This window comes from Ylistrum balloti, unplaced genomic scaffold (genome assembly GCF_031769215.1).
Source record: "Ylistrum balloti isolate Yb309-2 unplaced genomic scaffold, AGI_CSIRO_Ybal_v1 Utg370102, whole genome shotgun sequence".
Lineage (NCBI taxonomy): Eukaryota > Metazoa > Mollusca > Bivalvia > Pectinida > Pectinidae > Ylistrum > Ylistrum balloti.
In genome coordinates, this window is record NW_026782128.1 from 876,906 (window position 1) to 893,086 (window position 16,181).

Here is a 16,181-nt window from a genome sequence, read left to right on the forward strand (position 1 = left end):
CATATTACCTAACTACCCTGTTATCAGTGTAATAGTACCTATTACTTAACTACCCTGTTATCGATGTAATAACACCTATTACCTAACTACCCTGTTATCAGTATAATAACAAATATTACCTAACTACCCTGTTATCAGTGTAATAGTACCTATTACTTAACTACCCTGTTATCAGTGTAATAACACCTATTATATAACTACCCTGTTATCAATGTAATAACACCTATTACATAGCAACCTTGTTATCAATATTATAACACCTATCACATAAGTACCCTGTTATCAGTGTAATAACACCTCTTACATAACTACCCTGTTATCAGTGTAATAGTACCTATCACATAACTACCCTGTTATCAGTGTAATAACACCTCTTACATAACTACCCTGTTATCAGTGTAATAACACCTATCACATAACTACCCTGTTATCAGTGTAATAACACCTATTACATAACTACCCTGTTATCAGTGTAATAGTACCTATTACTTAACTGCCCTGTTATCAGTGTAATAACACCTATCACATAACTACCCTGTTATCAATGTAATAACACCTATTACATAGCAACCTTGTTATCAATATTATAACACCTATCACATAACTACCCTGTTATCAGTGTAATAACACCTCTTACATAACTACCCTGTTATCAGTGTAATAACACCTATCACATAACTACCATGTTATCACTGTAATAACACCCATTACATAACTACCCTGTTATCAGTGTAATAACACCTATTACCTAACTACCCTGTTATCAGTGTAATAACATCCATTACATAACAACCTTGTTATCAGTGTAATAACACCTATTATATAATTACCATGTTATCAATGTAATAACACCTATTACATAACAACCTTGTTATCAGTATTATAACACCTATTACTTAACTACCCTGTTATCAGTGTAATAACACCTATTACCTAACTACCCTGTTATCAGTGTAATAACATCTCTTACATAACTACCTTGTTTTCAGTGTAATAACACCTATTACTTTTCTACCCTGTTATCAGTGTAATAACACCTATCACATAACAACCTTGTTACAGTGTAATAACACCTATCACATAACTACCCTGTTATCAGTGCAATAACACCTATCACATAACTACCCTATTATCAGTGTAATAACACCTATCACATAACTACCCTGTTATCAGTGTAATAGTACCTATCACATAACTACCCTGCCATCAGTGCAATAACACCTATTACTTAACTACCCTGTTAACAATGTAATAACACCTATCACATAACTACCCTGTCATCAGTGTAATAACACCTATCACATAACTACCCTGTTATCAGTGCAATAACACCTATCACATAACTACCCTGTTATCAGTGCAATAACACCCATTACATAACTACCCTGTTATCAGTGTAATAGTACCTATCACATAACTACCCTGTTATCAGTGCAATAACACCCATTACATAACTACCCTGTCATCAGTGTAATAACACCTATCACATAACTACCCTGTTATCAGTGCAATAACACCCATTACATAACTACCCTGTTATCAGTGTAATAGTACCTATCACATAACTACCCTGCCATCAGTGCAATAACACCTATCATGTAACTACCCTGTTATCAGTGCAATAACACCTATCACATAACTACCCTGTTATCAGTGTAATAGTACCTATCACATAACTACCCTGCCATCAGTGCAATAACACCTATCATGTAACTACCCTGTTATCAGTGCAATAACACCTATCACATAACTACCCTGTTATCAGTGTAATAGTACCTATCACATAACTACCCTGCCATCAGTGCAATAACACCTATCACATAACTACCCTGCCATCAGTGCAATAACACCTATCACATAACAACCTTGTTATCAGTGTAATAACACCTATCACATAACTACCCTGCCATCAGTGCAATAACACCTATCACATAACAACCTTGTTATCAGTGTAATAACACCTATCACATAACTACCCTGTCATCAGTGTAATAACACCCATTACATAACTACCCTGTCATCAGTGTAATAACACCTATCACATAACTACCCTGTTATCAGTGTAATAACACCCATTACATAACTACCCTGTCATCAGTGTAATAACACCCATTACATAACTACCCTGTCATCAGTGTAATAACACCTATCACATAACTACCCTGTCATCAGTGTAATAACACCTATCACATAACTACCCCTTTATTTATACTTCGATATTGCATTGAAATCATAATGATGGGAATAGATGTATCAGAATCAAAATTTGTGTAGAGGTTCTAGGAAAGGAAAATAAAATTAATTAAATCATATACAGATTTATATTTTAATCTTTTTATAAGATATTCTTAAGAGCTGGACATATAATGCTTCAACTTCATATTTCTTTTTTAATTTTCAGGCCCTACAATTTTGAAATCTATCTGAATGATATAATGAAAGGATTGGCAGTAGAGCTCAAGATAGAGAATCCTCTAGAAGGGAGAAGATTCAGGGACATAGGTTTACGACAGAAAGTGGAGATCCTGCAGCATCTGTGTGATTCCAGACTAGATTCTCTTGATGTCATGGACCAGTTGAAGGTAGAATCTAGATATCAATGTATATGACTAAATCGAAATGTCTTCACTTTCCCTATATCACCCAAATCTTGCTGTTCTTGTTAATTTTATTTTATATAATGCTTAGAGAAATGGGTTTTTTTTTTTTAAGTGAAAACTGCAATTGAAAGTCAGAATAGCCATTTGCAACAGTCTTGGTTTTTATGCTTCCTCGTTTTACACAGAGATACAAAGTATTGCACATGTTTGTCATTTTGTTTCTTTTTATGTCGCAACCTGTTAAGAATCATGATCATATATTGAGAACTTGTCATCAGATTTTGTTCTTGTTTTCGCCTACTGTCATACCATAGTTGTAGCTAGTACAATACCATAGTAATCTTACTTAATCATACACTGTTTGGATTTTGAAGTTGTCAGAAATAGACATTAACAAAAGTTTGCTGAAAATTGAATTGGATTCTGTGTGTAGTTTAAGACTTAATTTTCTAAGCAAATGTAGTGTATAAGATAAAATTTTCTAATAAGATGCAGTTGAATGTCATATTTTAATCACTTTGTGCAGTGGCTGATGATTTTGAAAAAAGTGAAAAATTCCTTAATGTTTGGTACTTGTATAAGATGTAGGTGAAGAAATTACCTAGATATCACAGTCAGTTTGTAGAGTGAAGCAAAATGAATGTGGATGTTTTTTTTTATAGTACTGTATTCATGTTACAGGGGTTTGAGGGAGATAACATGCGTGTCGAGGCTTTAGGTAAAGACAGCACTGGAGCCACGTACTGGTATTTCTATGGCAGTCGACTTTACAAGGAAGATGCAGAACCTGTTATAGAGGAACCAATCAAGGAAAAAAAGTAAGTTAAAGCAGTCATCAATCATCTTAATGTACCTGTACAGACGTCAAAATATACTCTCATCCCAGGGAAAATTAAGAAGAATTCCCACCATGTTTTTGGATATTTATTGTGAAAGAAAACTTGAAAGTGAAATTGTTCAATTGATTCAGTACAAAGATGACCACTTCAAATTAAAAGTGATTTTAAAATAAGCAATACTTGTTGAAAAATTCCTGAAGAAATACTAGAATTGTGTGTTTTGGTTGTGGAGAAGGGAGACAACTTTTGTTACCTTGTGTAAGTCTTTGGGCAGTAATATATGGAAATTAACAAAGAGATGATTATACTTTGAAATTCAAGCATTTAACTCCCACTCATTTCCGTTCTATGATAACTTTTAGGTAATTGCTTATTTTGCTTATTTTGCTATTACATTGCATTTCTATCTTGTGTATTTTGAAATATATTGATGTGTACTTTTTGCAGTGCTGGTTCAATAGTCAGTTATGGACAAATAATAAAAAAAAAGTACATGACTAATATAGATGTAAGGGTGACATCAAGCTGAATTGTTATTCAAATTATATTTCTGGAAATATTTGTATATATAACTAAATTTAATTACTTTAAAATTTCTGTAAGGAGTTTTTCTAGATATTCAGTTATAAAGTAATTTCTTAAAGCATATCAATTCCACTAAATAAATAACTGCATTTTAACAATTTAAATCAGAAAAGAAGAGACACAACTCCTGAAAAAAAGTTCCAATCAGTATATTATTTTGTCTACTGTGCTGGTAGCTGACATAGTGCAAAATATTTTGTCTTATATGGGAACTATGATACTTTTATTGTTGTTTTAAGTGGCATAGAAAACCAACGCCCTGTCCTGCTGTCTTAGTCTTATATATATGGTATATATATTATTCCAGAGTTAGAAAAAAGACGAAGGAAAAAGATAAAAAAACAAAGGGCAAAAGTAAAAAGCGTGGAAGAAAAAGTGGCAGAACAGCAAAGACTAAAACAAAGCAAGAAACAAAGCAGGCTACACGCACATCTTCTCGTACCTCTACCCGGGTTAGCAGTCGACTCAGGGCTCTTGAGGAACAGAATTTTGAGGACGAGGAAGAGGGAGAAGGAGAAGATAGCAATGAAGATGAGGAAGATGAAGAGGAAGAGATGAAGACAGAGGATGTAAATGAGACAAAAGATGTTAAAGAGACTGATGAAACCAAGAAAGAGATTAAAGAGGAAGAGGATGTAGCAGAAGAAAGTGAAAATAGATTGGACATGAAAGGTGAAAAAGAAGAAGATGGTGACAAATGTGAAATTAAAGCAGAAGAACAAGACGTTAAAGAAGAGTCTGAAAGGTAATGGAAGCTGTTTATTGATTTCAATATATCATCTTAATTACAATTGGTAAAAAATAATATAGTTTTGGCTGATTGTTTTGTAAGGATGATAAAGGTAACACAAAAGTAAAACCATCACTAGTTAAACAGGTTTTATATGAGTAGTGTCACCTGTAGATATATAAAAGTACTATGTATTGATCTTTTGACAATTATACACTTTTAAACATTCATATATTTGGGTTTTTAATGTACTCATAGGTGTTTATTATTGAAGTGAAAAAGATATCACAATTTCATTAAATTCCTCTCCATCTTGTATTATTATAATAGCCAAAACCATGATGGAGATATTGTGATGAAAGATGACGATGATTCAAGGGAGAGTATTTCAGAAGACATTGCAACTAAAACAGAACAAGAGCCGAAGAATGAAAACCCAGACAGTGCAATGGAGACAGGAAACAATGATGTGAAAGAGAAAACAGAATTGGAAGGGAACACTAATGAAAACAACAGTAATAAACCTGTGGCCTCCCTGGGCCTACCTCTACCCGAGGTTAACCCAAGATGGCACCTTATCTGTAAGAATTTTGAGGACTGGGATGCCCTTGCAGAGTCATTTAAGGAAAGTAAGATCAAATGTGAGCGTGACCTTTGTCGCTGTATCACACAGGACTTCCTTCCTGCCATTCCTGAAATCATGGAAGCCAGGGTAAGTTTGACTATATTGTAGCTTGTTCTTACTGTGTTTATAGTTATTGTGTGTCACCAGCAGTTAGTAAACATATAGTAACTAACATGCTGTCCTTCAGTTGAAAGTTGCATATTGAAACAAAATGTTTGTGTACATTTATAGGATCACAGTTGTCATCATATATCTGGAGGAAAGAACCTAACTTTCTGCTTGTTTTGTGGCAGGTAAAAGCTGATGTAACAGTTTTTTTTTTTTGCTTTTTTTTTTGTCAAACCTTTTAATATAGTCACTTGATAGAGGATTTAACTAATCTATGGAAAAGTCTCAAGTTTTGAAGGTGACTGTATATTGGCATAAAATGTTATATTTTGATAAATGCAATTTTTAAAGCTGATTTTCTATATCAGTATGAAACAGATATCATCTGTAAGTGCTTGTCAAAAATTGGTATGAGATTTTACACCTTACAGTAGATTTTCTTTCCAAATGGATATGTGGAAACATACTATTCATTGAATTGTTTTTGTCATATATCACTTCTTTCCAATGGCGAGGGAAAATATTTTTAATTTGAACATAAGAAATGAAAAAACAGTTTTGCAGAAGTATCATTGGTGACCCTTTGTTAGAATAGTTCTGCATTATGAATTAGTTTATAAAGTTTGGCTTTTTAATCACAAATAGACTATTTGTGGAACAATAATGCCTACCTTTCCAGGTATTATCATTGAATGTCTGAGCCAAGGCACTTGTTGTAGTGGGAGTTATCTCCCCATGACTTGCTGCCAGTACATCTTTCAAAACCATACTACCAAATTGTTTTGTGCTGTACTGAACTATTTTGTTGAGATCAAGATGATATGAGGATATTGCTGTCTGTAGGTCTAGAGGGTGATGATATCCATGCAAACTTAACAACAGTATTGTGATTAACTCTGCTGTCATCATATCACTTTTAGCTTATTTATGCTTCCTGAAGAATGTAGTGGATAGTTATGATTAAGTTTGTCTTTTCTGCCAGCCATTTCGATCCATCATCTGTATAACGTTTTGATTCTAGACTTGACATTAATTACTAAAATTTGATAGTTTAACAAATTAGGAGCTAGATAAATTATAATGAATGATACTATAGGATATGAAATGCTGGACACTGTGACCAATATTTTCAACCTAGTTGGAATTGAATGCCAGCATCTCTTCAGATTTCTAATACAGGAATCACTACAGCCTGGCAGGAGACAAATGTAAATTTTTCTATTTTTCAGTACCCACATAGATAAAAAGTCAGAAAATGCAAATTTATCTATTTTCCAGTACCCACATAGATACAAAACCACACAAATGTAAATTGATCTATTTTCCAGTACCCACATAGTCAGAAAATGTAAATTTATCTATTTTACTGTTCCCATATAGATACATTGTCAGATATGATAATACATACAACAGAATGATATTCGTAGTAGGTATGTTTTTGAGCTTTGGCTCATTCACAAAATTCATGTCAGTAAATTGTACATGAAAGTAAGTTGGTGTATATTAGATACATACATGTAGTGCACTGTCATTTACCTGGTACAGTGTACAGGTATCCGATATGCTGCTATACACTGCTGTCCTTCCTGAGGGTAAAAATAACATAAGAAAAACAAGCGTTTAAGATTTGGGTAAAATTCTTCTTTATTTTGAAATTATACTTCAAAAATGAAATGGGCCCTATTTAGTTCAAATATACTTTATGCCCTAAATGCAAATAATAAAAACATTGAATTATACAAAATTATAACAGTTTTTGTAGTAACATAAAACACATATACTTATTGGAAAATGTCAACACTTTGTAATCAACAAAAACAATAAAGTAAAGCAAGTTTAAAGAAAATTTTGTGATGCTGAAACTTGTAATACAATACATCCCACTTCTTTCTGATGTCAGGATCTCTTAATAATGTATCTTCATTGAACACTTAATCCCTCAGTTGGTACTTTATGTAAGATGATCCTTTCAATTTCACTTGCTTTGAGAAACTATAGTAACTTTCACTGTATATTTTACATATGTAAGATATTGACTGCTGATATTTTAACCTCCAACACAGGGTTATGACACATTATGAGGAATTAAATGATGTTTGAGAAGTGATTGTATAAAATCTCCTTTGCTCAGCCTCAGTACCTAGATTTGGTTTTTACTTAGGATTAGATTGACTTGATATTTTGATAGAACTTAATGTAAGAAACACAACGATTTTAAATGTCATGTTTTTCTTGTTGTTACATTTTCAAAAAATAATTTATGAAAAGTAATTTATATAAGGGAACATATGCTTTAATCAACTATATATGGCAATTCATTATATGTAGGTATTGGAAATGATGTTTAAGTTATGTATTTATTTGTTAGAAATGAAATACAATGTTATTAATCAATTTCCATCAATATCAGCATTTGGTTGTCTCCCTTCCTGTCTTTACTTTGTTTCATTTGGACAATAAAAACTTATTCTTTAAAGAAAAAAAAATAATTAAAAGTTGGGTAGAAAAGATGCTATTTTCATCTTCATGCAATTGAAGTTTTCAGGTTTTGAATGATTTGGAAATTATCATAAGATATGAAGAAGTTATAGAATATGCATTTGTTTCATCCCTATCATTAAGTTAGATAGTTTGGACAATTCCAAAAGTGTTTTTTTATTTTAAAGAAATTTCACACTTTTCAGATTGTATTTTACATAGAAAAATATATTTACTGGAAATAAGAGAGGAAAAAAAAATAATCCAGACAAATGGAACTTTTAACAATAATTGGTTCAAATGAGACGTACAACCAGTAAAAATTTCCATTCATTTTGTAAAACAACATTGTTTATATGGTACCTCAAAAAAGCCTATGTCCTGTAATGAACCCACTAATTGTTTCTTCGAACTGCTACATTGTCCTGTAATAAACCCACCACCTGACATTGAGTCAGGTCATGTACTGGCCTCAGCATTTTGGAGGATGAATAGAGAAAGCTTTCAAGAAACATTTCATTGTGGTATTTCCATCCTAAAACATTGTATATTCTTGTCTACGAGGCTTGATAAAAACAAAGTTGTGATATACAGTTGTGACTTAAAATACTGTCATACCTGTCGTAATGGCCACCTTTAAACAAATGCCACCTGTCTATAAAGGCCACCTTTTGGTTCCCATATGTAATGCAATTCATATTTATTGGAATTCTATATAAAGGCCACCTGTGTATAAAGACCTTTTTTTCTTTGCTTGCTCCCTTGAGTGGTCTCCGTAGACAGGTTTGAGAGAATTAGTGATCTGAGGTTATGAGGTTTATGAGTTGTGCATGAATGTTATCACAGTTGAGATAAGGGATAAAATGATAAAAGGATTGCCAATTAAAGGAGAGCTTCCACTCTGACTGTCCTCTAGTGACAAATACTGTTTTGTCTCTGTTTCGCTATTTGTATCAATATACAGAAGATGGACCATCACTGGCTGTTGTCCATCTTTTAATATTGAATCTATACTACCCACATCAGTGGATTCTAAGTGATCAACTTTCACTTGAGAATCTTCCTTTTGTCCATTTAGAAACACATTGTATTTGATATATGTAACAAGTCTGGGTGTGTTTTGTCTAGACAGACTAGTCAGCTGGTCCGGACGCACCAACTTGGTGCCAAATTGTTGAAATTGTTTTCTGTTGTGGTTTGGAATGATATTTGGAATGCTTTCACTGCTCTCTCTGTTTTTACCTTGATAGTTTCGTAAGTGAGGTATTTTATCAGCCGCATCACGACTCTTCATGTTGTAATACTCTATTTCTGATTGGGTCACAGATGAACCTGGTCGTAGAGATGTAGAGGAAGGTATCACTTTATGCCTAGAGTTACCTCCCTTTGTATTTGTGCCACCTGAATGCTTCTGTGTTGAGGGATCAGGTTGAATATTACACATTTTGTTCACATCAACTATCCAGAGTCTTTTGTCAAGTTTTTGCTGGACAATCTCAATATTTGTCACTGTTTGACAGTTTGTTAGCACTAAATGGATACAGTGCAACATCTTCTTGTATCGTCTGAAAAAAAAACAACAAAAAATGAAAAATTATTTCAAGTATTTAAGGAATTTTCATTGACATACAACCTAAACATTACAAAAGCACAAACAGGCACATTGCTAGCTGACATATTTTTGGAAAACTACAATAATACATCAGACAGTAGTAAAACCAAGCAGGAAATGAATCGTCAACAACAATAATCAAAGTAATGAATATTGATGGATCAAGATTAAAAAGCTAATTTCTGACAAAATGCCAGCAAAAAGCTGAAAAGAAGGTTCAGCTATACATAAAAATATATATAAAAAAAAATTAAAATGAAGGCTCCAGATTAAAAATACAAATTCCCACACATTGTTAGAAAAAAGCTAAAAGAATTATGTTCAACAAATGTCAATTATTATGTCAGTTTTCAGTATGATAAAAAGACACATTGATATGTTAGATATAGTGTAAACAAAAGATGTACTTTCATACTTATATTTCTTTGTATTTGTTGGGTGTAGGTTAACATGACATGTTATTATATGACATCAGTGTAAGTGCAGAGTATCAGATCAATTATACATTATGTATTGTGATAGCATGACTCCTTCTGGTTTATTATTTATTGCACCGGATATCATCTACTTTATATGTTTAGTCTCATAAAGGTAAAACTCATCATTTCCATAACCTTAAACCTACTTTCAAGAAGCAGTTGACAGAGTTTCTTTTGATAATTATTGACATAAAACCAGGTACAGGTTTGAAATATGGTGATCAGCATCGTATGATTATAATGAATCATTTTCTTCATTGAATTTTTGTTTCAAAAGACAAGATTATAATGTGTCAAGGGTACATATCCTCTAAGTATTGTTTTTGAGGAAAAGTTAGTACTGTTTGTAAAAATTTTGATTTTGCTATCAAGTTGAACTCTACAAAGTTGAATTCATTAACAGATTAATTTAATTTTTTTGTTTTTGGCTCTGTGTGAGATAAGAACTATATATAAATGTAACACATGATCAATAATGGCTTCTGTAGTCAGTCAACATTTCTTACAAAATTACATTACCATAATAATAATAATGATAAAACAACTTTTTTTCTGGCCTAACTTATGTTGATCGTATCTTTATGGCAAACACGTTTACCATTATCCTTGTCATGGATATAAATAATAGATAATTGTCTATATGATGATTATGAAATGGTCCTATTCACTATGACATCCACACAGCAGATGGCTTCAAGCCAGTAGCCATATGATCTCCTAGATATTGATTGCCTAGTATTGAACACATTTCCTCATTTCTAATTATAGATTCATTAAATATTGATCAATTAACACATGAATGCTGTTTAGTGTCTATGAGGTAATCTCCCAAGAATACACCTATTACGTAGTATGCTATAGTGGGGACCCTTCGTCAGACAATTATAAATACTTACACTATACTGCTGATGAACCTATCAAGACAACATGTCTTGTAATTGGTAAACATTTGCTGCAGGTGCTCAATACCTAGTACTAGCTGTCCAGATTCTGTTACTGTTTTGCCAAATTGACGAAGGAAATTAACCATCAAGTCTGGGGGTGGGGGTTGAGGGGGAAATATAGCTGGATGCACTGATTCACATGTATGCTCATTTCTTTTGTATTTAAATGATATTAAACAATAGATATATTGTTCTACTTTCCTATTGGGTTAAAGGTTTTTTATTCCATTTTCTTAACTTAACCTAGATATTAGAAATATTTTGAATACTTGGACTGAGTGCAGATTTAAAGGAAAGGTCTGACATTAAGATTATAAGGTTGTTTCAGGGTGCTGGGAAATGCTAAAACATGCCGGATCGATACAAAACTAGGGAAGGTCGAGGGGCAAAATAGACTATAGAACCAGGAAATCATAGCACGTACATGACATATCTTTGTGGAATTTTCAAAACTGAATGATAGAATAATATAGAAAGGGAACAAGTTTCAGTATAAAAGTATGGAAATGTTTCGTATGTTGTTTAAATTGTGCACATATTACATATTACAGGTACATGACCTGCATACCTATTGTCTTATTTAGTTTTCATTTGATTCAGATACACATTCATAAATTGTGTTTTGATGTTTAGGAAGATAGATTAGCTCACAAGAATTTGCTTTAGTTTTAATCTAAGGAGAAAACAAACAGTTTCTTATTCCTTGGCAAAACAGATTTCACTATATTTTATTTGCTACATAAAACTGAAACAGATGACATTTCTTCCTAAAATAGTGATTTATCAGTGTAGGAAAAAGGTTAATGTCAAATGCCTTTAGGATACATACCTGCACACATGTTTAACAAAGATTTCCTTCACTATAGGGTTCTGCGGGTGTGTGGTTGTATATATATGGGCCTTCCTAGAGAATGGCTCCAAACACTTGTCTAAATGGCTGTCAAAACTGTTATCACAACTAGAACCCAGAATTTGTGGCTTAGTGTCCTCTCCATCCTTCTCCCTAATGTCATGTTTGTGACGATGGTGCGGATTTGCACGACTCACTGATAAAACACAATATCCACATAACAAATAGAGAAACAGAGACTGCTGTAGTCTAACCGTCTGCATTGTTAGATAGGTGTATATGGGTAGAGTAGCAGGGTGTCAGACAGATTACTCCCACCTCTCCTTCCTATAGTCCTCCAGGGACTGGAGACCTGGCTGTGGCTGATCTACTGGGAACTCTCCCTACACATGTAGATATTTATAAGCTCCATGGGACAGAATAATTACTATGGTGGTGGGGGGAGATGATATCGGGTGTCACCCTGTCAACACCAGGAATGTGGCGACAGGTCCCTGGAGTTCCTATCACATGGATTACTATAGCCCTGTCCTTTATATGGGGTGGGATATCAAAAGTCTGGCTAAATCCCTTGTACAACGGGAAAAGAGTTTCACGACTTCATATCCAGATGTCAGAAGATAAATATTTCTGATTTAGTAGCAACCGACAGTGGTTCTCAATATTTCTACTACACTTTATATTCAATATCATTCATAGAACACTGGTCTTTGTTCAAATTTAACTAGATCTGGTTCAGTTCTGTTACTCTGTGTTCACTACTTGGTAGTGATCCTTTTCAGTGGGTCTTGTTCACAGTTCTGGTTCTGTGTGGTCTGAATCACTGAAGTGCTTGAAGTTCAGCACAAAAAAAGTCCATATATATACACTTAGTGTAGTGTGACAGGTCAGTTGTACTGATATCCAACCACCATACAATGTTGTGAAGTACTAATTCCCAATGCTATCACATGTTTTACCTTGGGTTGGCTTAGCTCTGTATGATACACATCTTCTAATTGTCAACACAGGGTTATCTCAGAATTCTTCTTTGCGGTAGTGACTATCACACACTATATTAAATGCTACTGCATATATTCCCTCGGAGAGTTCACAGTCAACAAACCAATGAATTTGATGCTGTTAAAGGGCGGGTATTTGGAATGTTAATGAACTGTTATAAGTCAAACAGTGTTTGTGGTATAGAGACGTTGTGTGCTGCTGAAGGTGTGAACTCCTGTATGGTAGCTCTGACACGAAAACTCTACTCTATCAGTGGCTTGTCCACAGGTGTCCGTTCTGGTCACTGGTCATTGGGTGTGATGGATTAGAACCAACAGTGGTCAGTGTTAAACTGACACTTGTAGCTACCCAATAGGACTTGCAGGTATAGGTCCTGCCCACTCTGATGGAAGTAATTACTCACACGATTAGGTCTTAATTGACTCCTGAGTGTTTCTTCGGAGTGGAAGCATGCTTGTCTAGCCTGATTCACCAGCATGTACTGTACAACATCTGTGATTCACATGCTTTTTATGGCCTAGTAACCAAATGACTTCTGACTATGTTATCCTGTTCTTATTTGTCAGATTAATAGGTTTATGGGCAGACCATTTTGATTGAATTTAAATACATCCTATACATCCTGTTTTGAGGATTTTACCTGTGTTAAAGGTCAAGTTGGGTAAAATGGTTTAGTGGTGTGTTTTTATTTAACCTTAAAGATTGTCCATCTGTGCTTGTGTCATTATTCGAGTTTCTTATTAAATCCTCATTGTTGATCTTGAATAAAAGTATTCTTTTAATCTTTGTAGAATTTAATTAGATTGCAGTTTCACTAATAATAGCTTTAAAAGTAAATGTAATTTATTTTTAATTCATATCAATTAAATTTCATTTAACAATTATTTCATTTCATTTAAAAAAAAGTAATTTCAATTTGGGAAGAAAAAGTGAAGCGGATTATGTTGTCATGCAGTTGTCTGGTATTTTATAGGAGTTTTAGGTAAGAATTTGGATTTGAGTTTGCCTTGCTGACTGCATATCTCTCATACTGAAGTGCTTAAAAATATGTTTCACAAGAATTATGTTGACACAAATATAGGAGATAATGTGCTTCGTTTTATACTGGAGATTATAGATCATGAATTTTGGTTATTACAACAAAATGAAATTAATTATTCTTGCCCAAAATGTCTCATGTCATTCTCTGAATGGTTAAGGTATTTACTTGTTCACTGAAGTAGATTGGTAAAACCATGGACATCGTGTAGAGACAACAACAAGGGATCATGACAGGACACTCAACCAGAGGTGTCAGTATGTTTCTTGCAAATGATTATCCAGTAAATGTAGGAGCTGAATACCATGTGACATGATATTAATTAGTTAGTATACTATAACTGCAGTTGATTCCTCAGTTGATAATATCATTTACTGTAATAGTGATCATTTTTACATTGACATCCTGACTTTAACCAACAAACTCACAGAGATAACTGAATTGGAATTTGTCACAAAGATTATCATCATTGTTCTCTCCACTTTCCAATTCTGATGATACATTTGAGACTATCGATAAAATAAGTTTCGCCAATATCAATGTCAATTATCTACCTCAATAAGAAAGATGTTTGCCATCATGAATAGTATCAAGAAAAGAAATTGTGCATAGACAATAAATTCTTTCAGAATTTTTTTATATATGGGTGACTGTGATATTCTGATGAATTTGTGACTCTAGCCTCTGTATTTGCTGAATGCTGGGGATAATTTCCCAATGTTTGGTTTTCTGATAGTCTTGGAGGAAAATACTGTTGTAGCCTATGGTTCAATATTTTTATGTGGTGTCTGTAAATTTTCAGGGGAGCCTTTAGTCACCGCCGTGTCTGTCCGTCCTTTCATGTCCGGAGCATAATTTACACACAGTTACATCGGTCATACTTAGGGAATGTGCAATGTACCAAATTCAGGGCCCTTGACTCCTTAATTACAGAGTTATTGCCTTATGTTAAAATCTTTTGTCTAGAGCATGACTTTGCTTGCATTTATAATAAGATAACAAAACTTAATGTAATACATTGATCATACTCAGACCATGTGCATTGTACCAAATTCAGGACCTGCAGCCCCTTAATTACAGAGTTATTGCCCTTTTTGTGTCTAGAACAAAACTTTAAATTACCCCCGGTACTTCCGTTTAACTAGGATAATGAAACATGTTGGAAACATTGATCATACTAAGAAAATGTGCAGTGTACCAAATTCAGAGTCATTGACCCCTGAATTGTCCTTTGGTGAAAATATATTGTCCAGGGCATAACTTTGATTGCATTTGAGGTAGGATAATGAAACTTGGTGTATTCATAGATCATATAAAGACATAGTGAAATGTGCCAATGTTAGGACCTGCAACCAGTTAATAATAAAATTATTACCCTTAAAATTTTGTGTATAGAGCAATACTTTGCCTGCATTTGCTCTAGGATGTAGTGAAGCAAAATCCGGGCCTATGACCCCTACTTACACAGTTATTGCCCTTTGTTAAAATTTTGCTTGCATTAAAGTAGGATCATGAAACTTGGTAGAAACTTGGCATATTAAGAAAATGTGCATTATACCAAAATCAAGGCCTGCAAACACTTAATTACAGAATTATGGTGCTTTGTTAAAATTTTGTGTCCAATAAAGTCATTTTCAGGGAGCATTCATCAGTTTCATGGATATTCTTGTTTAGTTTTTTACCTGTCATTTAGAAATTGCTTAGTGAGTAGATTCTCAGACTATAGCAAACAAGAGAATTAGAATAAAGTGATTTGTGAATTGACAATCTTTAGACATACCAACCCTGAATTTAAAGTGTAAATTCTCCATACAGTAACATTTTCTCAGACTTTATAATTAAGTGTTGTCTGGTATGGTTTGACGGTCATTGTAGTGGTAGTCTCCCATGGAGGTCCACAATATGATCTGTCTGGGACGAGGGTAGATTTCAGACAAACCTCAGTCAGCATCCATCTATTAGCAAACCTACTTTTATGTTCTACCCGATCTGGAGACAGAAAGACAGATCATTTTCTCCCTTATCCATCTACCTTTTACCATTGAAAAATCTAAATTAACTTGGCATACTTCAGTTTGTAGTCTTGTGATCTGAACAGAGTACCTTGTGATTTTGTTGGAAGTTATCCGATTAACATCAATTGTGTTAGACGTCATCAAGTTGTTTTTTTTTCTTTCTTTTTTTTTTGTCAAACGAGTGATTTGTGATGAATGTTGAATTAAAGGACACAATGTGCTAGAAATGCATACTCAGCGAGTTTTGTATTTGTGTAAATGGTCTGGTTTTCCCA

At 33.7% G+C, this 16,181-nt stretch overlaps 2 protein-coding genes across 2 annotated transcripts in view; one reads left to right on the forward strand and one right to left on the reverse strand.

Annotated features, from left to right (window-relative positions):
• Positions 1-2,407: 2,407 nt before the first annotated feature.
• Positions 2,408-16,181, forward strand: part of LOC132550051 (chromatin remodeling regulator CECR2-like) — a gene marked incomplete at its 3' end in the record, with an annotated part of 34,397 nt that continues 20,623 nt past the window's right edge. The window contains exons 1-4 of the mRNA XM_060214049.1: positions 2,408-2,582; positions 3,282-3,418; positions 4,332-4,769; positions 5,085-5,466. Coding sequence (XP_060070032.1) covers positions 2,436-2,582; positions 3,282-3,418; positions 4,332-4,769; positions 5,085-5,466 — 1,104 coding nt within the window. The remainder of the gene's footprint in view (positions 2,583-3,281; positions 3,419-4,331; positions 4,770-5,084; positions 5,467-16,181) is intronic.
• On the reverse strand, positions 8,783-12,113 carry LOC132550036 (uncharacterized). Its single transcript, XM_060214032.1, has 2 exons — positions 11,830-12,113; positions 8,783-9,530 (listed from the first exon to the last, which is right to left on the reverse strand). The coding sequence occupies exons 1-2, from the start codon at positions 12,111-12,113 to the stop codon at positions 8,783-8,785; spliced, it is 1,032 nt and encodes a 343-aa protein (XP_060070015.1).

Excerpts from the sequence above, each read along its gene's own strand:
- LOC132550036 (XM_060214032.1), bottom strand. The coding sequence starts at position 12,113 with ATGCAGACGGTTAGACTACAGCAGTCTCTGTTTCTCTATTTGTTATGT. Across the intron at positions 9,531-11,829 it reads TTTGTTAAACATGTGTGCAG|ACGATACAAGAAGATGTTGC; the intron begins GTATGTATCCTA and ends TTTTTTTTTCAG.